A 23446-nucleotide genomic window follows, 5' to 3' on the forward strand; every position below is an offset into this window, starting at 1 on the left:
TTCTGAATGAAAAATAGTTGAAAGACTGGAAAGATGATTAAGCYATAATTTTGTGGTAGCATGTTCCACTCTTTCTTCTAAAATCTAAATCCAATTAAAAATCWATTTCACGACTTAGAAATGATTATTTACAKATGCTTGCCRTACAATCTGACTGAGACTTACCTATTTTGCAAAGAAGAATGGGCAAAAATGTCTGTCTGTAGATGAGCTGGTAGAGACCCTAAGAGTCTTCCAACTGTGATTGCAGCAAAATGTGACTCATGAGACTGAATACAAATGCAAACCACGCTTTTCACATTTCTATTTGTAAAGAAAACTTTTAAGTCATGCGTCATTCCCTCTCTTCCTGRTGGTACTCCACTTGGTCTTGTTTTATCAAATGAAATCCAGATAAAATGCATCAAAGTTTGTGGTTGCAATGTGACAAAAATGTGAGAAGGTGTAAATATTTTTGAAAGGCACTGGAACAGTTTGTGGCAGAGGGCTTGTACTGTTTATTCAGGCTGTAACAACGGAGCAGTGACTGTAATCACCCCCATCTCCACCCGTAACCTCTATCACCCTCTTTGATTTTGACTCACTGTGTCAAGCTTTCCAACTTTACCACGCTGTGTTTGCTGGATTGAGTAGTTGAGAGCTCAGTGCGGTTGATAAGCTATGATCTCCTACTCTCACCATCTGACTGGCTGTTTTTCTAATACCTTTAACTCTTTTTTCACATCAGAAAGAAACTAGACTCATCCTGTACTGTTCAGTATGCTGATGCAAACAACTTGAGAATATCAGAACAGAATTGTGAAAATGTGGCTTTTTGCTTTGGATGAAACAGTTCTTGCTTGTGCTGCGAAGATGGAAAGTCTTCGCAGCACAAGTCTTCGCTTGTGCTGCGAAGACCATCCCTTTATAGATGGTCTTTGGGGGTATTTTTATTTGAAAATGGGACTCCATTTTCAAATCAAAGGAGTCCCTCAATACTCAGAAGTACCCAGTCAGCTCCTGAAGGGTTAACATTTTTTACTACTGACTGCAGCAGCTGCCAGTGGCTCTCTCAGTCTTATTGGTCAAATATCACTCCTGATGTGCTGACTGGTTCTTRGTGGAAACCAAGTCCCTCCCAGAATTGTATTTTTCTTAGATGAGTCAGGCCAAACAGGACTTCTTGACTCATGCAGTATCATTTGTACATGTAGACTTTCTTTCTGTCTCATCTCTTACACAACACAGGTACCTCTAAATGCCACCCTTTCCCTCCCCCATGTGTCCCAATTTCTACCCCTCTGCCTCCTACCTCTATTTAAGAGAAGTTGTGTTTTCACAAGCTGTTTTCTCTCCACACACCCCTTCTCTCCAGCCCCCCCTACCTCTCCTGCTGAAAATGACTCTCRTTCTATTTTTACCCGCTGGTCCTCTTCAGTCTGCCTGTTCCACCCATTTTGCCTCTCTTTTCAGCTATCACTAGTATCCTTGTTTTCCCTGWAAGTTTTCCATCAGAAAATTGAAAATTTCAGGTGATCGAGACAGAGAGAAGCATCTTTTGTGTTGTATTCTGTTACATAACTAACTTGCATCCTGAATAAATATGCATTTAAACATGGAGGTTTTTTTAAATGCTGGTAGTTTTATTTTAATCCACAAGTTTGAGTTTTGGTAACAATGGATTCTCATTCAGGTTTATAGAATAGTATGGGCTGGTTTCTTAACTCCTGATGCAGTTCATACTTTATCGTGACAGGTAAATATTAGGACATTTTGGCAAGCCATTTTTACACTTAATTGCTAGAGAGAAAATTTAAGCTATCCATCCATCCCTTGTTCTTGCTGTGGAAGTTGTGCCTGTCTTCAGCAGCTCATCACAGGCGTACACAGAATTAAGAGACCAATTGACATAACAGTCATGTTTTTAGAGTACCCGGAAAGAGCTCATGTATGAGCTTTGTTTTTGTCAGATATAAAAAATATTTGATGATATGAAACAAGGGACTGCGATGGTGCAGCTGGTGGCACTTCTATCARAAGGAAAAAGATCCTCAAATGTCATCTTTATTATTATTATTATCTAAAATGGTACGCATAGGTGCGGCTTTTGAATAAATGCTAGAATGGTTTGCCATATAGCACACTGGCGCCTCCCTTTATAGATGGTCTTCGGGGGTATTAAAGCTGAGGCACAGGATGTGTAATGGGTAGGGAACTAGTCAGATTTCTATTAAGTCATTGGTTGGCCTAAATCTGAGTGTCGGCGTTTGATTGGCTCCTTTGAACGTCACTCTAGGTTTACTACGAGTCCTCCGCCAATGATATGAGTCTAGGGAGGGCCTAAAGATAGACACACTAAAATAAGCACTTTTACAAAGGTATATAAATGATATGTATGATTTCGGAAGGGKCTCAAAAGAGCAGCAGCTCTAAATGTTTTCGTTGTGTTTTTTATTTCTGAATCAAGTGAAGATATTGAGTTGAGAAAAACTTGCCGCCGTAAAACCCAGTAAAATTAGCATATGACTGGCATTCCACTGCACGGCCCAACCAATCAGAGTTTGCGGGGGGCAGTTGACGGGCAGCAAGCTCAGCCAATTATTGAATAGARTTTCCACAGAGGGCGGGACAAGCCTGGGCGAGGTTGACAGGATGAGAAGGAAGGGGAGGGGAACGAGTACGGGGGGGCAGGCAGCCTAGTTTACAACAAGAGGAAGAGGGAGGGAAAGAGAAAGAAAGGCTTACCAGGGAGGACGAGACTAAAATAAAAGAGTAAACTCCAGCGGGGAGCTTCGGAGATGCGATGCGAGGACTTTTCTGGGCCAAAACAACACTCGTAACGGCAACTGCTAAACGAACTGGACGGAGCGCGCTTCTGTGTCGTCCGCACCAAGTGTTAGCTAACCTGCTGCAGACGGACGGATTGCTCTGACGGCTTCAGCCAAAAGTCGCTTATTTTTTTAAAGCCGCTGGAGGCGACTTCGACTCGGTATTCGGGCGTTTAATGCCGACCTGTCGTGCCCTGGCTTTAAAGCTTGACAGGAGAACCAGAGGAGTGAGAAAAATACAACAAGCAACTGCGATTCACTCCCCCCGCCTTCCCTTTTCTCCTCGCTGACTGGAGCCAGAAGTCTTCACCGTGGTCGCTGGGTTTTTTATCGCTGTGTTGTAGTCTTATCAGTTGGTAGCTTGTTTCAGGTCTGCGGCCAGATTGGCCAGGTAGGGTACGAGCAGCTTAATTAGAACCTGTAATAATCTGTTTTTTATTAATAGGTGGGATCAAACTGATGGATAGCGGACTTGTATGCACAGGGTGATGGATGAATGCACCATATTTTCGGCATCATCCCATGCTTTCTTATTTTTTTACAGTTAAACTCACGTTGGATGGTGTTTTCTCATAGCTTCTTTTGTAATTTGTGGGTAATTACCTGGTTAAAACAGGTGCATAATACAGCAGAGTGAGTGCTACGGGAAGCAAGTCACTTTTTTCGAGTGCTGCACTTGTGAAACAGTTGTAGTTGGATTATTTAGGCAGCCAGTTCGTGTGAATACACATTTTGTAGTTGGGACATGAGAACAATTGCGTTTCTTTTGCCTGTGTCTGTGCGCCGGGTGCACGACCAGGGGCGTTCCCGAGAGGTTGGTTCAATTTGGAGCGGTGCACTTGAGGCTCCGCTTATTACCAGAGGCAGCTAAAACTGCCTCTCCAGGGTGTTCTTGGTTGAATTTAAAGGTATATATACATATAAAAGTGAGATAASAACGAGGCAAACACTGTTACAACAAGCTACTGTAAACTCCTACAACTAAAAATACACACCAATCAGCTTTAATCAGCCTGGTGGATCTCGTTTCAGCGTTGTGGAGTCTGTTTGATACGGTGCTGTCCTACATCAGTCCTTGGAGCTGCTCCAGTCCGGGGCTTTATGTACCTCACCCCGATCCCACCTGGCTGCAGGTAAAATGTAGCGCAGAGCATAGTTGAACATGGGCCAGGAAGACTGCGTAGTTCCCGGGTGGATGTTGTAACCCAGGCCGYGGATGGGCTAGAGGCCTCGTTAACCCTTTCCCGACCAAGCTGCTGTAGTAATGTAAACAAACACGGAGAGAGGGCATCGGGGGTAATTAGACCAAAGGGAGCTGGATCTTTGCCTTCAATCCTATTTATATTTCCTGTGGGCCGACTTCACGTCGTTAAAATCTGATTTAAATTGGGTTCTTTTTTTACTCTTATCGTTTATACTGTACATTTTGTCCACTGATGTTGCATTGCTTCGTGTGCGCAAGATTGCGGCATTCTGCGATACCACAGATGGACTCAACTCTTGTATTTTAAATACAAACGGGTTACCTCTCTCTATCTGTCACATCTTTGAAATCCTCATCATGCAGGGTTATGATGTTCTAATAATTGTGAATGACGAGCGCGACCTAAAAGGGTGAAACGGGTTCAGACACCACTGAGCACATGTCGTCATCTGAGAGCTTCCCACCACTATCGGCACCAGATTTTGGATTAAACATGTCGTCCTACCTTGATTTTTGTTTGTAAAAGACCATATTATTATTGGTTATATGTTTTTTTTTCCTTTTTTTTTGGAGACACATCAAGTATTCAATTATGTTCTCCTCAGAGAATCCTCAGTACCTTCGCCAAGGATTAAGCATGTTTGGTCAGTAAATATGTTTATTTTCTTTCTGTATGATGTGAATGCCGTTTGTTTGCCAAATGTGAACACATGTAGCAGTATTTAAACGTGCAAAAGCAGCCTTTTAGTGGTTACCTATCCCTAATGAGACTCATTCTGTTGCTTGATTATGTGGATAAGCTATTATGTACTCTCTTATTCATTTATGCTTGTTCAGACATGGGATGCAACAGCTTTTGTTGTCCATCCAGTCTGTTTCTGAGAACAGAAAGTCCTTTTTGTACATCTGCTGATTTTGGTGTGATTTTCCCAGTTAAGTAGATAGAAGTGCATTTCTGTGCCAGCTCAGATATTTCTCAGTGTTTTTGAATGGCTGGTAGTTTTCTACATTTATAGATGTGAACCAGTCTCTAGTTAAAAAAAAATAAACAAACATTGGTTCTTTGTGTCTGAAGGAGTTGCTGTACGTGTCTGGGTTTGAGTCTCCAATACTTGAATACAAATATATATATTTCATTATCACATTACAAACTGGTTTTGAGAAATTAACTGACTGAATCTGTGGTAAGAACGTTACAATTTGAGGTTAACATAACCCCAAAAWACAGGAAACACGTTCTAAAAAACAATCTAAATATAAAAAAAAACCTTCCTTTGAATCTAGTGTCATACCACTGCAGCATAATGCAAAGTTGCAGGCATAGTTTAATGCAACTAAATCCTGCCCTCTTTCTCTGCAGTGTGGACCAATGTAGAACCACGGTCAGTTCCAGTCTTCCCTTGGCATTCATTGGTACCTTTCCTGGCACCCACCCAGTCAGATGCTCCGTCTCATCCTGGTGAGGGTCAGCACCCTGTCAACCACCCTCAAGCAACCAGTCTAAAGACAGGTACATAGTTTTGTGAACGGTATTATCACAATTTTATCATGTTTTCTCATCATGTGGCTATCTTTCTTTTCTTTTTCTTTGGGCATTGTGTTTCTTCAGATTGTCAGGGGGTGGCAGCGCTGTCACAGGAGCCTGCAGAGGCACCTCCCACTGTAGAGAAAAGTCCCCCATCCAGGCCTCCCCCTTCGTCTGATGAGCCTCTTCCAGAGAAGGAGAAGGGAGATGTGGAGAGGGAAAGACCTGACAGCGAAACCGAGAGTGATGTAGATGACCCGTAAGAGCAGTTCCTCTGTGTTTGTTTGTTTCATTTCGATTCGATTCGGCTGGTGGAGACATTTAAAGGGCTGGATAGATGCACAAACACCACATTGCCCATCTGTTAAAGCAGTTATAAAACTGTCCGAGCCAGCATTCACAGTCATTTTTTTTTCAGTGCTGTGTACCCACACAGAAAGTAAGTGAGAGTGATATTTTCTGCATCCTTGCTCTAATTTGGGCTGAAGAGCTCAAAGCCAGAACAAAGCAGATAGGAACAAAAGCACTCCATCTTTGGTCTCTATCACTACATGGAAAGCAGTGGCTCGGCTCTCAGCCTTTGAAATAGATGAGCTTTCTGTCTAATATGCAGATGTACAACGGAGTTATAGAGTAGAGGGGAAGCTGTTCCAGCCCGTTTAAATTACTAGAAAGAAAAAACAAACACAAGCCTGTATGAAGCTATTTTTAAAGGAAATGTTTAGTAAAATTGTTCTTTTTCTGTCCTTTAGCTTCCTYCCAGGAGTTGTACCAGAGCAGCCTCTCTCCACCTCTCCAGTAAAGCGACGTACTCAGTCTCTCAGTGCGCTGCCCAAAGATGGAGACAAGAGCAGTCCAGGAAAGGTATTCCCTACGAGGCTATGACAGAAATGTAACTCTCARTAGTTCTTTAACCTAAAGAAAAACCTAATTTGATGTTTTTCTGCTTCTCTTGCTCACCCCTGCAGAGGGAGAAGGATCACATCCGGCGACCAATGAATGCATTTATGATTTTCAGTAAGCGTCATCGAGCGTTGGTGCACCAACGGCACCCAAACCAGGACAACAGGACAGTCAGCAAGATTCTTGGGGAGTGGTGGTATGCCCTGGGAGCTATGGAGAAAAAGAAGTACCACGACTTGGCCTTTCAGGTATACAGATCAATATTCTGACATAAAATGACATGCATCTCAATATTATAGATGAGGAACTGTAATCCTTTCTTGTTTTAGGTGAAAGAGGCCCACTTTAAAGCACACCCAGACTGGAAGTGGTGCAACAAAGACAGGAAGAAGTCCAGCTCTGAAGGTCGCGGTATCCCAGGAAACAAGGATATCAGAGAAAGAAGCATGTCCGAATCAACAGGTTGGTCTTACTTATCATTAATGTATAAGTAGCTCAGTTTTCATGCCAGTTGTCAACAGTTGAATTTGTTTTTTGTAGAGCCCCATTCTGTGGAGCTGAAGGGTGTGGGTCCAGGTCTGGTGGGTGTATCAGAGAGGAGCGCAGGAGAGGGGCATGTGGGTCAGCTTACCCGGCCCAGAGCCTTTTCCCAGAGTGCCGTACACAGCCTGGAGAGGGGAGACAGGGGGAACACTCAAGCTCTGGCAGAGCTGGCCCAGGTAACGAAGGACAACTGCTAGGATCGTCCTTTTTATTTTTTTTAATGTCTTTATGACAAAGATTTTTGTTTTCCAAGTTAAATACCATCTTTGTCAAGTTTTGCTTTCCAGAACATGCYAATTAAAACAAATATTCACAGCTGTTACAATAGACTACCATGCATTTTAAATAACTTCATCATTAACTCCATCTTCATGCTCTCCAGATGTGTGTGGACAGCGGTGGCCAGTTCACCAGCCATCCTTCCGCACCCTCTCAGGCACAACGGGGGGTCAGTGAGGACATGACCAGTGATGAAGAGCGTATGGTCATCTGTGAAGAGGAAGGAGATGATGATGTCATTGGTGAGAAATCCGCCATGCTTTGTTCATTAAGCCACATTAGATTAGAGATGGCTGAGTGTCTGTTCACTACTTCCTGCATCATAAAGCTTCTGTAGCTCATGGAGAACCAGTGAGATTATCAATCAAGTCAAACATGTGTCACTTATGCAAGCTGTTTACTGTTTTTTTTTTGTTTTTTTCTCAATTTAGTCTCAGATGCTGTATAATAATTTCATTTTGACCGTAAACATCAGCTTATGCTAAGTAGAGATGAAAATCAAGAGATTTTATGGCCAATTTCAGATTTCCAGTTTTTGTAAAGCTTTGACTAGTGTATAATGGTTGCAGCTGATTTATCTTGAAGAAATATAAGATGTGAATTATGATTATTTTATTTTAATACATAGAAAAAATAGTACTGAGTCGACATTTTAAACTGTCTTTGCYTTTCTTATATTAGCGACTAGCAAGGCTAGTATTACTAAAACTGCATTTTTGTGTGCATTTCTGAGAGAATCAGCCTTTCTGTTATCCGCTAAAAGTCTCACTCTCACAGGCTGAAAAAACCACTAACATGTCTCGTACATATTTAAAAGCGATAGTTTCTTTCATTGTTTAGAAAATATTGTATTCTTGACTTTTTAACAACTGGCTATTGGTTAGAACCTAAAATTGTTCAATTTCTGTCACTTACTGATTTTATTTTTGGTGCATCTTTAGCTTTGACTGAAGGATAAAACACTTAGTCATAAATAATAATTGGTTAATACTAAGGCTGGGACTTTAACATGTTAATAAATGTCTTTGTTGTTGAGCTTATATGTGTATTTTTTTTCAATAATTTAGCTGTCAAAGGGTTTTTAAATAGAAAATTTAAAACTACATATTTTGTCAATATGTAGTTTTTGACTAAAACACGATTAAGTACAGACCATGCAAAAGACTTGATTAAAAATTTCAATTGAGTTCCACCGCATTTTGATATATACAAATATTATACATTGTAAGGAATTCCAACTGTAGCTGTAGCGTATTTTGCTTTTCCACAGAGGACCCTTATCYCAGCAGCTCCATAGACCTAAAGTGTAAGGAGCGTGTGACCGACAGCGATAGCGAGAACGGTTCAGGAGATGAAGGGGATCGGAAGGTATGCCACAAATGTTCCCGTTGTTCATATTTTTAGGTCTCCTGCTGCATATTGATTGGTTTGTTTTGTAACACCTCTCTGTTCACTTTTTTAGAGAGTATTTGCGCCCGTCATCTGTTCCACTGCATCATCGTCTTCCTCACACCATACCCCTCATGGCAGGAGTGTCTCACTGTCCTCTTTTCCCAGCAGCAGACGTTATGATGAGGGCAGATCTGGAGTGGGAGGGTTTTCAGACCACAGAAGAAAGGAAAGAAGTGATGGAGAGAGTAAAGACACTTTAGTGAGCGAGGGAGGCAGCTGTATGCAGGCCTCTTCTCTCTCCATCTCTTCTGCTCAACCAGTCAAATCGACTTCTCCAGCTGGAGGGCCTCCATCCTCATCAGTAGGTTCCCTAGGAGCGAGCCAGGCTCTGGGCATTGGCGCTGTGAGGGTCGCATCTACCGTAGTGACGAACGTGATGCGTCCGGTCATCAGCACACCGCTCCCAATCGCCAGCAAACCCAGAGATAGCGGCCCATCGTCAAGCCCGCATCCTCCAGAGAGGAAGTCTCTCACTCCCCAGCAGCAGCCCCAAATTCTGATTGGTCCAGGAGGAGGAGTTGGGCCTCCAGCCGTAGGGGGTGGGTGCTACACTTCATCATCACCAAACCCTGTAGGTGCGGGTGGTGTAGTGACTAACTTAGTGTTAGGAGGGGCTCTGCCTGCTCAGTCTGCTGTCCAGCTCATCACTCCCTCCCCTCACCCTCAGCCGTCCCATCAGCAGCCTCTTCCCTCCACAGCCCTGTCTGCTTCACACAGCCAAACCAACGGCCCCCTGCCCCTCCTCCAGCCCCAGTTCCTCCCTGGATCCCCCGCAGCACCCCCCGGGGGTAAAGCCATCACACAGGTTCAGTACATCCTGCCCACCCTCCCTGCCAACAACAACCCCAAGAGCCCACCGCAGAATCTCAGCCAGCCAACCAATATCTTCAACCTACCCACAGTTCCCCAAACACATGTGTCCCTGGCCAATGGGAAACAGCAGGGGGCCGGTCTGCAAACTGGATACGCTCCCAGCCCTGCAGTGGGCGTGGTCAACCCTGGAGCAAGAGGTAAAAGGTCAATCACAAGTCCCACAATGTCCTTCCTTTCCTCTKTGATTTCTAATGATGTGATCTGTTCCTCTGTCAGTGCAAACCCAGTCTCCGGTGCTCCAGGGTAAAATGTTTGTTCCCATGACAACAGTTCGGACTGCGCAAGCCCCTGCCCAGCAGATTCCCATTGTCACTCCACCCCTTCCCGTCCAGAATGGTGCACAGTCCGGAAGCAAGGTCAGGGAGCGCTTCACAGGAGGGAATAACATGGAAACTTTTTTCCCCAACTCTGCTTGTTTTGCGTTAGGAGCATCAACATGGAAAATCATCCATGTTTGGCTGTTTGTCATGGATTCTCTTTTTTTTTCTTTTCTAGATTATTCATCTTGCCTCCATGCCAGTGGTCCAGTCCCAGCAGTCTCAGGGTGGAGCAGTGCATCATGCCAGCCCCTTCCCAGTAACAGTGGGAGCAGCAGTGGTGGCACCAGGATCAGCCCCCTCCCAGGCGGTGCTGCTGCCGCCTGCACCTACAAGGTAAACAATGACAAACTCTAATACACCTGGTAAATATTACATTATATTATAACAATAATGAAAGTTTTTAGCCGATTTCTTGTTTAAAAAATGTTTAAGTATTTTATTGCTTCATCTTTCTGTTAYAGTTTGAAAACAAACATTTTCTTTTTTGTTTTTTTCGCCTTTTTTTAACAGCTTCTTCATAATGCTACTCATATGCTGAACCATTTCTTTCCTTTTGCTCAGAATGACAAAACTGTTCAGACAATAATCACACTAAAGAAGAAAATTTCTAATGAAAAAAGTCCCATGTTAAATTGAATTTCTGTTATCCACGCAGTTCATTGTGAAATTGGGYCTGCAAATTMAAAAATGTTAACATATTTTTTAATGATTCTACATTATAGAGCTTGATAAAATGGGGTGTAATCTTGTGGTGGCTTGAAAATAATTTAGCAGTTTTTGACATAAATCTAAAAGTTTATTCATATTCATCCCCCTTACACAGATGGCCATGAATAAAATTGAATTCAACCAGTTTCCTTTGGAAGGCACTTAATTTATGAATGGTGTCCATTTGTGAGTCGTTTATTTTCAGTATTTGTGTAGCTGTCCTATGTAGCTCTCAGAGGTTTGTTGCACAACATTACTGAACAAACTTTATGATAAAGATAAAGGAACACATCAGACAAGTCTGATAAGTTGCTTAATGCAGGGCTAGGTTATAATAATCTCAACATCTTATAGAGCAATTTTCACTYACTTAGCTATTTAGAGGAGACAGAATTGCATTTTGTGGCTACGTATATAACACTGTGGTTCCTGTAAAGCTAACACTGCATTTCACACTTCACCCTGAACCCCATAGTAAAACATGGTGGTGACGGCATCATGCTGTCACCACCATGACAGCATGATGTCATGGTGGGGATCAGCAGAAACTCATGGAAAGACTGGTGGAGGTAAATGCAGTAAAATTCTGAATGAAAGCTTGTTGGAGGCTGCAAAAGAGAGGTGAATTATCACCTTCCTGCTGGACAACAAGTCCCAAACAATTACAATACAACAGTTTAGATAAAAGTCTCCACTTCCTGCAGCCTGTCCTGCAACTCCTGGATGCATTATGGCTCTAACACACCTGAATCAGAGGAATGAGTCTTAGCTYTGTTTATTGCTGAAACCTGAGCCAAAAGGCTCAGGTTTTGGAGGCTGCAGGTTTTGAAACCTTACAAAAAGGCTCCAAAACCTGAAGCATCTTAAAGTTTCAGGACAGGCTCTCGAGGACTGGAGCTGCAGACCTCTGGTTTAGATCAAAGCTTATTCATATCTTACAATGGTCCAGTGTATTTCAGCTATTTTAGTGATAGTTTCTTTTCATTTCAGCCTTYGGGGTTAACTGATTCCAAATTGCTGCTCATGAAGTGAAATCAAAAGTGCCTCTATCTCTGTAAACTGATTTACAACCAAATAAACAGGATACATTACAAATAACACAATGATCTCTTTCTTTTCTACTGTTTCCCCAACCGCTGCTGTTCTTTGTAATTAAATCTGCAAGGAGCCAAAAAAAAATCCTTCAAGTGTTCTCCTACTGGTTGGCTCTATAGCAGTCATTTTAGAGATGAAATGGAGCACTGCAGATCGATGTTTGAGAGAGATGGATGAACCCAATAAATGTCACCGATCAGATGTCTGGGAAGGCATAAACAAAGCTTGACACAGCCATCAGCTTACAGCCATATGCCATTCGACTTGAGCTGCTGCAGATATTAGGAATCATGATTCTTTATCGACATTTGCGCCTTTTTCTGGATTTTTGGTGGGAATATTTTCAGGTGTCCTTGGCCCAAGTCAAAACTTTCTTCTAAATATCACTACTAGGGCTGCAACTAACAATTATTTTAGTTATTGATTAATCTGTCGATTATTCTGACGATTAATCGGATAAAAAAGAAATTCTGCAGATTTTTAATTTAGGCATTAATTAGTAATACATGAAATGATGCGGGCTGCACAGTGGCGCAGTTGGTAGASCTGTTGCCTTGCAGCAAGAAGGTTCTGGGTTTGATTCCCTGCCCCRGTCTTTCTGCCTGGAGTTTGCATGTTCTCCCTGTGCATGCGTGGGTTTTCTCCGGGTACTCCGGTTTCCTCCCACAGTCCAAAAACATGACTGTCAGGTTAATTGGCCTCTCCAAATTGTCCCTAGGTGTGAGTGTGTGTGTGCATGGTTGTTTGTCCTGTGTGTCTCTGTGTTGCCCTGCGACAGACTAGTGACCTGTCCAGGGTGACCCTGCCTCTCGCCCGGAACGTGAACTGGAGATGGGCACCAGCAACCCTCCCGACCCCACTAAGGGACAAGGGTGTCAAGAAAATGGATGGATGGATGAAATGATGCAATAATGGAGAATAATGGAATAAAACTTAATTGAAAGTTTTATTTAATTTAAATAAAACAACGCAGGATTCAGTTAGTGTACGCTTGACCATTTGTAGCAAGGGACGCATTCTTCAGGTAAAGAAATCACCTCTAACATCAACATGKGAAAAACCCAGTGCTTTCTGCTTGAGTTGACATTAATACAGTGCAGGACTAATCTGTTTCTCTACAGAACTTCAACCATGTGAAGCTAAAACTTCCATCTGAGGGGTTTGGATCTATAKGATCTATATAGTAGACAATATTTACAGACAAAGAAGACTTATGATGTTTCTCAACAGTTGGTCTTTTATGAGTCCCTACATTCCAGTTAATGAGCAATCGATTTCTAAATTGAYRATTCTTTCAATAATCAATTCATTAATCTGATTAATYGTTTCAGCCCTGAATACAATTTCTAATCCAGAAAAGGCAAATTACATTAAGGGTTTCATTGCTAAATATTATTTTGTATCATTTAATAATCAATAATTTGTTAGATAAATGAATTAACCTGCAAATGTTTTGCCAGAAAAATGGTGACTTAATAGTTTTAGACCAATTATTCAATTATATTTTCTCTAAAACAAAGTTGCTGTGTCTGAACTTCTCTTTCTCCTCTGTGTGATATCGGGGGGGGACTTGAATGATAAAATATCTGATTACTCTTTAAGAGGCATTGCTGAAAAAATAAAAGCACAGTCTATTTAACATGGTCCAGGTGATAAATTGAGGTGGAATACGTTTTGGTTGTGCTGTTTGCATTGAAGGAATTAATAGATTTTACCGAGCAGACAATGCAAGAGGCTAAATTCCTGTCGGGGTGCAGCAGTAAGACTGCAGCTCTATTCTGGATGCGTTAGTCATGCTGGTGGTGGCCTGAGTTGCCTCTGCCTGCCCACCCCCACACTACCTCTCAGCTCCTCACACTGCACTACTCATCTAGTGCTACTTGCTGTGGTGTGCACTCATCGACTGACCCCCTCTGCAGCGCTTCTCTTTTTGTCTTCCTCTTTCCTTTCTAATCAGGTCTCTGTTCCTTACATTCTGGCTCTGCATTGTTATTTTACTATTACGCCATCCACCGTTGCACTTCTCTTTAGATCTTATTTACATTTACAGTGTTAACCTCACTGGTGATGTCKTTATTCCTACGTTTTGTTCATCTATTTTTGTGCCTCCTGTTCAGAATTACCTATGTCCAGTCCACCCCGGGGGTCCCATCCACTCTGCCTCTAGTCTCCACAACAACAGGCTCCTCTCCCACCCAGCAAGCTCTGCCAGTGCCTGGATCTGCTTATGTTCCCTCGCCTTTAGCAACCCTTGGGTTTACAGCCATTGCACCACCTGGACAGACACTGGTTCAGCCACTGATTGCAGGTTAGAGGAGACATAAAGTCAAAGTTTTTGTTCCTTTCTGCTACTTCTGTGTTTGAGAGAAAAGGTCACCTGAAGAATTTACTTGAATGTCAAACATGAACCTTAACAAAAGGTTTGTGTTTTGTACCTGATTGAGCTGCAGTCCAGTTGTACCATATTTTCTCGGCGGGCTGTTTTTGATCCAAAAAGGAATTTTRAGTGTCTTTTCTGAATAATCAAAGGCAACAGAAGCCTACACTAACAGGCCAGTGTTTCAAACCTCGAAAAAGAGAGGTTAAAACTACACTAAAAATTAAGTTTTAATTATTTTATGCCCAATTTCACTTGGTTTGGTGGTTCTRTCACTGATGTATACCTCCTTTTGCATCAATGTTAGTTTAGTGCACTGCATAAWGAGTAAGTAGTATGCTTCTAAATACTTCTGCTTTATAAAACCCCAATCTTTGTTCTTTTTATCCACTTTAGGTGCATCTAAATAAATTAGAATAGCATTGAAAAGTTGCTTATCTTTAGTATTTCAATTCAAAAAGTGAACTCGTGTATTTATGGTGATGAATACAAGGTGATATATTTTATGTTTATTACTTTTAATTTAGAATATAACTTGGAGCTAATGAAAACATAAAATTACATTTCTCAGAAAATGCCTCCCTTTCTTATGAATATTAGTGGTCAACCACTTCCTTAACAAATGTGAGAGTAAAGATGCTATTACTGTTGCTCTTTCTTTGCAAGTGTATTAAAATTATTATGGCATTACTTCTAGCTATACAAAAAAAATAAGTTGAACTGACAAAACAAATACGAATAATAAAGAGATGACACTGCTTGATAAGTTTATTTGCATAACACATTTCAGCAACGAGGTTTTGTCAAGAGTGCTTTACATAGCGAATATATGAAACAACAAACAGAAGAAATATGTTTCAGTGGCATAAAAAAGGATGAAAAGTGATGAAAAGTTGGAACACATACTAAAATTAATGATGTTCCAATTATTATTAATCAAAAGCAACTCTTATCAGGTGGGTTTTCAGCCTCAATTTAAAGGAACTCGGTGTTTCAGCAGTTTTGCCGTTTTCTGGAAGTTTGCTCCAGATTTGTGATGCATAGATGCTGAATGCTGCTTCTCTTTGTTTGGTTCTGGGATGCAGAGCAGACGAGAACCAGAAGACCAGAGAGGTCTTGAAGGTTGATACAACAGCAGATCTTTAATGTATTTTAATGCCAAGTGGTTCAGTGATTTATAAACTAGCAGTTGTATTTAGAGTTTATTCTCTAAGCTGCAGGGAGCCAGTGTAAGGACTTAAGAAATTGGGTTTACGTTCTCTGCTTTCCTAGTTTTAGTGAGAACGCGAGCAGCAGCATTCTGGTTCAGCCTCAGCTTTCTGACTTGTTTTTTAAGGCACACCTGTGAAGACACTGTTGCAGTAATTCGGTGTGACTAAAGATAAATACATGGATAAGTTTCTCTAGGTCTTGTTGGGACATTAGTCCTTTAATCCAAGAAATATTCTTTAGATGATAGAAGGCTGACTTTTTAACTGTCTTTATGTGGCTCTGAAGGTTCAGGTCTGGGTCCATCTCTACACACAGATTTTGGGCCTGATTGCTGGTTTCTGGTTGTAATAACTGAAGCTGTGCATTGTCTCTTTAGGTAAAAAGATAATAACTTCAGTTTTGTTTCTGTTCAGCTGGATAAAGTTATGGCACATCCACACATTGATTTGTTTTAAGCATCGGTTCTTTTGGGTTCTTAGTCACCTGGTGACATTATAATATAAAGAGCTGTGCATCATCTGTGTAGTTATGGAAACTAATCTTATTATTTTCTATAATCTGAGTTATCAGGAACATGTAGATATTAAATAACATGTAGATATTAAATAAGAGGAGTCCCTGGGGTACACCACATGTGACTTCTGTCCACTCTAATGAAAAGTTACCTTTTGACATGAAGAAGCCTCAGTTCTTTATGTAAGACCGGATTAGCTTAAGTACTGTACCAGAGAGTCTGACCCAGCTCTCCAGCCACTTATCCAGACAAGCAGGGAGGCACCAATACTCCCATTTTACCTCTGATGCAAAGTTGTGGAAAACCTAATAAAGGAACTGTAGTCAGAAATATAAAATCAGCTCTATGTCTTTAACAAAAACCTCCATGGCTTGTTTTTCCTGAGCTGAAAGAATGCTGACATAACTCACTGTGAATGTCTGAACAAACAATAAAATCATATCAAGCAATAGATCAAACCCTCCCGACCCCACTAAGAGACAAGGGTGCAAGAAAATGGATGGATGGATGAAGTAATAGATCATATTTTAGTATCATCTGAACTGAGACCTCTGCTGATTTTGCTGTATAAAAATGAAGTTGTATTGTTTGGACAAGATTAATTTTGGCTCTAATTGAACTAAAAAATGAGACAGTTGTGGTAAAACTCTTGGATTTATTGTTTGGACCTGTCAGTGTTTAATAAATCACTTGGAGGATAAATATGCAAAGCTGTACATATAAATTAGGCCAAAGTCAACGATATTAATACTTCCATTAGTTAAAATAAAAGAAAACAAAGTTTTTTTGTTAGTATACAGATAAATTAGATGTGTTTAATGTGAAATTAGTCTAATTGATGTCCCTCCTCCTTACCCAGCTCAGACCCCACAGCCCTCCACCTCCGCCCCTGCCTCAGGTTCCGGGGGCCACATAGTCACCGCCATTTACCCTCCATCACCAAGCGTCACCATGGCAACAGGGGTGGTCTCTATGGCGCCAGTGCCCCCCAGCGTGGTCTACTCTGTCTCTAACCCTTCGAGCGCTTCTCCCCACATCCTGCCGAAACACACGACTGCCCCCTCCACTGTCATGCAGCTCCATCCGCCGCCCCACCTGGACCGCCAGGCGGACAGGCACCTGCCCCCGGACCGATCCGCCGACCGTCAGAGTGACAGGCAGCCCGACAGGCAGGTGGACATCCTGGCACATTCAGACAGACAGGTGGAGAGGCAGAACATAAGCTGCAACAGTAACAGCTCGGCGGCACCCCCTAGTGGCTCAGCTGCATCCAGAAGACCCAGCAGTCCTCCACTTCAGATCCAAGCACCTGGTAGGACAGCCAGTTCTTTTTCAGATTAAATAATGATGTTTTGAATCTGTTTGGAAAAAATTACATTTTTGTGGTTTACAGGCAGTACACCCAAGTTACCACATCTTCCAGTCAGGCTCCCCCAGAAAGTAAAAGCAACGGTGGCGACCATTCCTGTTGGCAGCTACGACGGAGGAGGCCGAGGGAAAGACAGAGAACGAGACAAAGAGAGGGAGAAGGAGAGGGAGAGAGAACGAGAGCGAGAGAAGGAGAGGGAGAGAGAAGCAGCAGCAGCCAACAGTCATTTCTCCTTTGAGCCTGAGCCTTCAGGGCACACGGGGTCTCCGGCAGCACATCCCAGCGAGGAGCCGCCATCCTCCGACAGACCACTGGAGGGTTCCAGCACCGTGGACTCCTCTGACCCAAGGAACAGGGAAAGCACAACAACCAAAGAGGTGAAGCGTGACACCCCAACACTAAATTAAAATTTCTTCCAGTTGCAGTTTTATTATTTATTGTAATAATTTTTGGCACAATTTATTGTCCAGCCTGATTTCATTTCCAGGCCACCTTTGTGTTAGTTTTTAAGATGTATGTTTTGAACCTTTTCACAGGGTGGGTGGAAGGAGATTCTCCCCTCCTCCCCTCTCCCCCCTCCGACAGCCACAGAGCCTGCTTTGCCTCCTCCACAGACTGACAAAGACGGACCTACACCCAAAAAGATCAAAGCCCGCCCACCTCCACTAAAGAAAACCTTCGACTCTGTTGACAAGTGAGTCATTACCTCTGTGAATATTCTGCGTACAGGTTATCGATTGATGGACTGTGTATATATACTGTATATTTGTGTGCGTTTGTTGGACTGGCAGGGTTCTCTCAGAAGTATATTTCGAGGAGCGGTTTGCCGAGCTGCCGGAGTTTCGACCCGAGGAGGTTTTGCCGTCACCCACCCTGCAGAGTCTGGCCACGTCACCTCGCGCCATCCTGGGCAGCTATCGTCGCAAGAGGAAGAACTCAACAGGTCTCCCTTCTGATTTTTATATTTGTGTTACTGGACGTTAATATTACTCAGCTTTGTTTGCTCAAAAGGTTTCCTGCTGTCGTTCAGATTTGGACTCTGCACCTGATGAGCAAGCCTCTCCAAAGAGGAAGAGCCGGCGGCGTTCCAGCTGCAGCTCTGAACCCAACACACCTAAAAGTGCTGCCAAATGTGAAGGAGACATCTTCACCTTCGACAGAGCAGGTAGTGGGTTTGTCCAGGAAAGTTTCTGGGAATACGTTTTGTTGTTAGTTATTGCAATATAAATTAATTTTATCGCACTGAATAAAAAATATATACTTGTTGCCACCAGCTGAAACTTTTCATTTATGTTTTTAATTAGGTTATTTTTGCTTTTTTGACATTAAAGTTTATCCTTGTTTAGCTTCCAACACGGTCTTAAAAGATCTGGAGTTTGAACCAATAATTTTCGACATCTTGATAAGAAAAAAAATTTTATTTACATTTTCAGACCTTAAACATAAACCCTCTAAGCCAAGGTTTTCAATCTATAATGCGATTCTCGACCTGAATCTGGTTCCAAAGAAAGCACTGTTACATTATTTTGCTTTATTCTTTTTTTTTTTTTTTTACAAACTGAATAAATGTATTACAATCTGCGCTTTAAATAATCAACATTTGCTTAATGATGATCATACCCAGTACATTTCTCCCTTGTGCCACACAGTAAACACTTTTATCACTGTTTTCTTAAATTGTTTTCACTAGATTTTGAAATGGATTTGAACCAAGATGCTAAAAATGGAGTGAATTTTCCCTTTAACACAGTTCTGAATCAGAAGCGTGCTCCAGCATTGTGTTGCTTTGTAACTCGGAGAACATGTAGTTAATAAAAGCTTGAGGGAAACGTTCTTTACTTAAATGGAATAAAAACTGCTGGATTACACGCAGAACAAGATGATAACATGCAGGTGTTCGCTAGCAGCCTGACGAGATCTTTGGACCAAGAAAAGACGAAGATTTAGTTGAAAAGATCTCAACAGGAAGCTAAGGAGCTAATTCCTGTCAGCTTGAATCTGATTGTTAAGAATATTTATCGAAACAGCTGAGTCAGATTTGAATTAGTTGGCCAACAAACCTTCTCCGTGGGGTTCATTTCTGTATTTGATGCACATTTAAAACAATTTCATATGTTCTATGTAAATATCGGAGGGTTGAAATGATTAACCGGCTTAATTGTGATGAATCCATTATTAAATCAATTGTCGACTAATTTAGTAGCAGATTGTTAACTGGAGTATAAACACTCGAAAAAGGCAGTTTGTTGAATAAAAAAACGACATATTCGGAACATTAATTATACAAAAATATAACCGTTTGCATTTAAGATCAAACAATAATAAAAAGACTTTGTAAATATGTTTTATCCAAAACTCAAGTGGCAAAGTTTGAGTGGTTCAAATTCTCTAAAAAAACAAAACAACTAAAAGATCAGTAAATCTTCCATTAATCAACTTTTGCTATCTAACTATTGATCAATCGTAAAAAAATTGTCGATGGATTAATCGATAACTAAAATAACTGTTAGTTCCAACCCTAAAATATAGCACAAAAGTTAACAGTGGCTCTAACATAAAATATAAGGAGCTAATTACAGTGTTTAAAAATGATAACTCAGTGAGTAAAAGCTGTTGAAAGCTGCATTTTTGAGATGTTATTTATAATACAACTTATAAAATCCTGAGCAGATCTCAATTGTCTTGGGAGACTTTTAACTTTAGCCTTTTAAAAAGCTCCGCTGCCTTTATCTTTAAGCCCAAACTCAGAGCATTGAATTCAAACAAGTTTCCTTAGGTTTGAATCTCTGTGTCCGTTGGTTGTCCAGCCACAGACGGAGAGGACATTCTGGCAGAACTGGAGTTTGAAAAGGTGCCGTATTCGTCCCTGCGACGAACTCTTGACCAGAGGAGGGCGCTGGTCATGCAGCTGTTCCAGGAGCAGGGCTTCTTTCCGTCAGGTACGCCTACACACAAGTATCAACAATAATCTAAAGAATTAGTTTGTAACTACAAGCCAGAGTTCATACACTTGCTTGAAATTCTTGAAAGTTCTTGATTTTTAATTAAATGTTTTCAAGGTTTGGAAATGCTTCATTTTTGTGCAAAGTCCTTGAAAGTGCTTGATGATCACACTGAACAGTTTCGTAATCAAGTGGAACAAAACATTTGACTAAATCAGATGTTTTCACAACATAATAATAAAACAGACATTTTTTTCCCCACTGTGTGGAGTTACTGAAACGTTTTTAGTTTTTTATTAAGTTGGTTAGAATTACCAAACGGACTTCTATTTGATAAATGTCAGAAAACGTAAAAAAAAAAGTGAAACGTTTTTTTTCTCATTTTGTGTCAGTATTTACAGTTATGTGAGTAGAAAGGCCATTTACCTTTACACAATTTGGTTGGATTGTTTCAATGTAATATGTATTATGCCTAATGTTGATCTGTTTAGTTGAATAAAGGCTTCTTATATTTTATGTTAAACAATGTAACTGAAAATGGGGCATATTTTTGTTAAAATAATGTTTTGTTCTTAGACTAGTCCGGTATACAGGGTGTGTGAAAGACATTTCAAAACATAAAATTTTATTATATTTTAGTAGAATATAGAATACAGCCTTTTTTTTAGTTCAATTGTATTGTTTTTATCTCCAAAGTTTGGTGCTGGAAAGGTTTGAAAACTCACCTTGAAAATACTTGAAAAGTGTTCAAACCCTGACGAGCGTTGATCTCCTGCTTGCAGCTCAGGCCACTGCAGCATTCCAGACGAGATACTCCGACATTTTCCCCTCCAAGGTGTGTCTGCAGCTGAAGATCAGGGAGGTGCGGCAGAAGATCATGCAGACAGCGACGCCCTCTGACGCCTCCATTTTAGGGCCATCAGAGTCCGCTGCGTCGGCTCCTGGACCATCCGGCTCCCAGGTGGGGGAGGGGGCTGGCAAAGGCGGTGGAGACCTGCAGGATGAGGATGTGGAACAGGGAGCAGACGTGAGTCCAGAGGAGCTTCGTGAGTCACAGGACTCTTCTAGATGAGTGGTTGACCAGTCAGTAACTTCTCTGCTCACATTCTTCCACATTTATCCGTATCCAGTTAGGATTTGTTTGCAGTATTTGGACATTTAAAAAAAAAAAAGTTTTGTTTTTTTTGTGTCCCTGTCACACCGAAAACATAAACACTTTAAAAACAAGTGGCACAGGAAGTACCAGTACCACATACACAAACTGTTCATTCCCAGACTTGAATCAGCACTCTGTATCGACCACCTCAAAGGAAGATTGATGCCAGTGATCGAAGGACCATCATGTACAGCTGCACTCATTTGCCTTGAAGATGAAACGGTTCCCGCTTCAGATAGACAAACGGTGAACGGTTAGCAATTTTAAAAGAGGTAGTTGATCCATGTTTTGATATTTGTTCTGTTTTTAATCCTTTTAGAGGAATGGAGGCAGTGCGTGAGAAGCAGCCTGTATGTAAACTTGACTGTTCTGAGTTTGTGGTTTGTTTCTGCTGACGTTCGGGGGCTGGGCCCTCGGCAGCCGGAAACGATGCGATCGCTCGCAGTGGACCTCGAGAGATCACTTCCTCACCCGTGGGCCTTCAGAGGAGGTTTTACCAGGAGTGACTCGAAGATAATCAGAAACTAAACGTGGACTTTCTGGCAGTGCCATCATTCCTGCAGATACCTGGCCAGCCAGGACTGACCCGTTAACACACGCCAGTAGTTGGGAAGTGAGCATTCCTGTGCCTCTCGTTCGTTTGACTTGAAGGAAGGAGGAAAAAGTCAGGAGTCACCGGCGGGCACATCCTGCCCATATAGAGGCACATATAGAGGTCGAGCGGAAAAGTTCCTTAATCCTCTGTTGCCAAGCAGTTTATTTACTTCTCTTTTTATATTTTGTTTTGTATTTAACATCGTCATACTCAGTTTGTTGTTGTACTATTCTTACGGTTATTACTCCTCATATCATTTAAGTGAATCATTCTCTTCTCCGTATTCGTGTTTTCTTTTCTCTCTGGCAGAATTTTCTTTAGTTTCTGCTGACGTTAACTTTTATCTTCTCTTCGGTTTAACTTTTTTTTTATTTAACAGTTTTTGAGGCAGGTGAGACATGCTGCTCCACGCCTGTACAGTTCCTCCATTGTAGTCTTCCCTTGACTGGCCTCTCACCTCAGCAAGGACCTGCGGTGCAATTCTTTTTATTCATTTCAAACAGGAATACAAACACAGCGTGGATCTTTTTATGTCATTTCAACAGTAATAAGTCGTCTGTTTTTAGAAGACCCCGTATGCCTCTTACTACCCTCGCTAGGTTTCTATAGTCTCAACACTTAAAACTTCTTCCTCCGCCTCTGTCCTCCCCTCCTTCCTCCTTTTGTCACTTTATTGCTCTCTCCTGACCTCCTTTCTAGAAGGGCGGAGGAAGAAAAACTGGAGGAAGTGAAGGGAGGGAACAAATCAAAGAGAGCTGGTAGGACATAATACTGGTTGTGTCTTTGTGCAAGACTTGGTCGTGTTGTAAATAATTACTGTAGAGTCAGTAGACTCATTATTGATATGGAAAAACAATCTGTCATTGAGCATATGTTGACTTTTATCATTACTGAAGAAAAAACATTAAATGGCAAAAAAAATAAATATGACTATTAATGTTGTGTTTTGATTCTGATTCTGTTACCCTGAGAGAAATGTATAAGTATAAATTAGATTTAAATTTCTATCTTTAATTATTGACTGATTTAAGGTCTGAATCTGGATGGGTGTTAAAGGTGTGTTTGCACAGAAGCGTCTTCTTTGAGCTCTGATGCGTTATTCCACACTCTACCACCTACTGGCCAACTAGTGTAAGTTCACCAAACAAGCGGTATCCCTGGTAAACACATCGTCGGTCTTTGTAGAGCAACAGTGTCAAACGCCACACCTGAATGGCGGGTGTCCTCCGACATTTAGGAGTTGCTCCACTCAACAAAATAATAATCAGGTTGTTAGATGGGCAGGTTGAGGAAGGAAATTAACCCTTTGAGTTATACTGGACTTTGAACGCATCCAAAAGCTGCAGGTCGCTGGCCCTGGTGGGTTTGACTCCACTTTTCTAAAATACATGACATAACGTTAATTAACAATTAAGTACTAAAACAACTTAAAATATAGATGAACTTGTCATGTTAGGAAACTAATCATGTCCATTGAAGTGGACATTATGTATCGCTTTTTTAAAAAATACAGATGCAACTATTAAGTAAAATAAACTACAACTTACAGTATATTATAACCAAAGCCATGTT

The 23446-nt window shown here is 41.4% G+C and overlaps 1 protein-coding gene across 3 annotated transcripts in view; it reads left to right on the forward strand.

Annotated features, from left to right (window-relative positions):
* The window catches only part of cicb (capicua transcriptional repressor b), a 45311-nt gene extending 22495 nt beyond the window's left edge, over positions 1-22816 (forward strand). The window contains exons 1-20 of one of the 3 annotated variants that reach the window (XM_008431313.2): positions 2654-4655; positions 5372-5521; positions 5621-5795; positions 6289-6400; positions 6505-6687; positions 6769-6901; positions 6980-7158; positions 7365-7503; positions 8532-8629; positions 8724-9723; positions 9803-9942; positions 10082-10239; positions 13827-14017; positions 16672-17124; positions 17206-17558; positions 17718-17875; positions 17964-18124; positions 18212-18346; positions 19989-20120; positions 20906-22816. In XM_008431313.2, the coding sequence (XP_008429535.1) occupies positions 4604-4655; positions 5372-5521; positions 5621-5795; positions 6289-6400; positions 6505-6687; positions 6769-6901; positions 6980-7158; positions 7365-7503; positions 8532-8629; positions 8724-9723; positions 9803-9942; positions 10082-10239; positions 13827-14017; positions 16672-17124; positions 17206-17558; positions 17718-17875; positions 17964-18124; positions 18212-18346; positions 19989-20120; positions 20906-21195 (4392 nt within the window). In that variant the 5' untranslated portion in view covers positions 2654-4603 and the 3' untranslated portion in view covers positions 21196-22816. Of the gene's footprint in view, positions 1-2653; positions 4656-5371; positions 5522-5620; positions 5796-6288; positions 6401-6504; positions 6688-6768; positions 6902-6979; positions 7159-7364; positions 7504-8531; positions 8630-8723; positions 9724-9802; positions 9943-10081; positions 10240-13826; positions 14018-16671; positions 17125-17205; positions 17559-17717; positions 17876-17963; positions 18125-18211; positions 18347-19988; positions 20121-20905 lie in introns of those variants that run through there. The other 2 variants (XM_008431312.2, XM_008431311.2) reach the window with 2 other exon arrangements.
* The last annotated feature ends 630 nt before the right edge of the window (positions 22817-23446 follow it).

This window comes from Poecilia reticulata, linkage group LG16, assembly GCF_000633615.1.
Source record: "Poecilia reticulata strain Guanapo linkage group LG16, Guppy_female_1.0+MT, whole genome shotgun sequence".
NCBI classification, from domain to species: domain Eukaryota; kingdom Metazoa; phylum Chordata; class Actinopteri; order Cyprinodontiformes; family Poeciliidae; genus Poecilia; species Poecilia reticulata.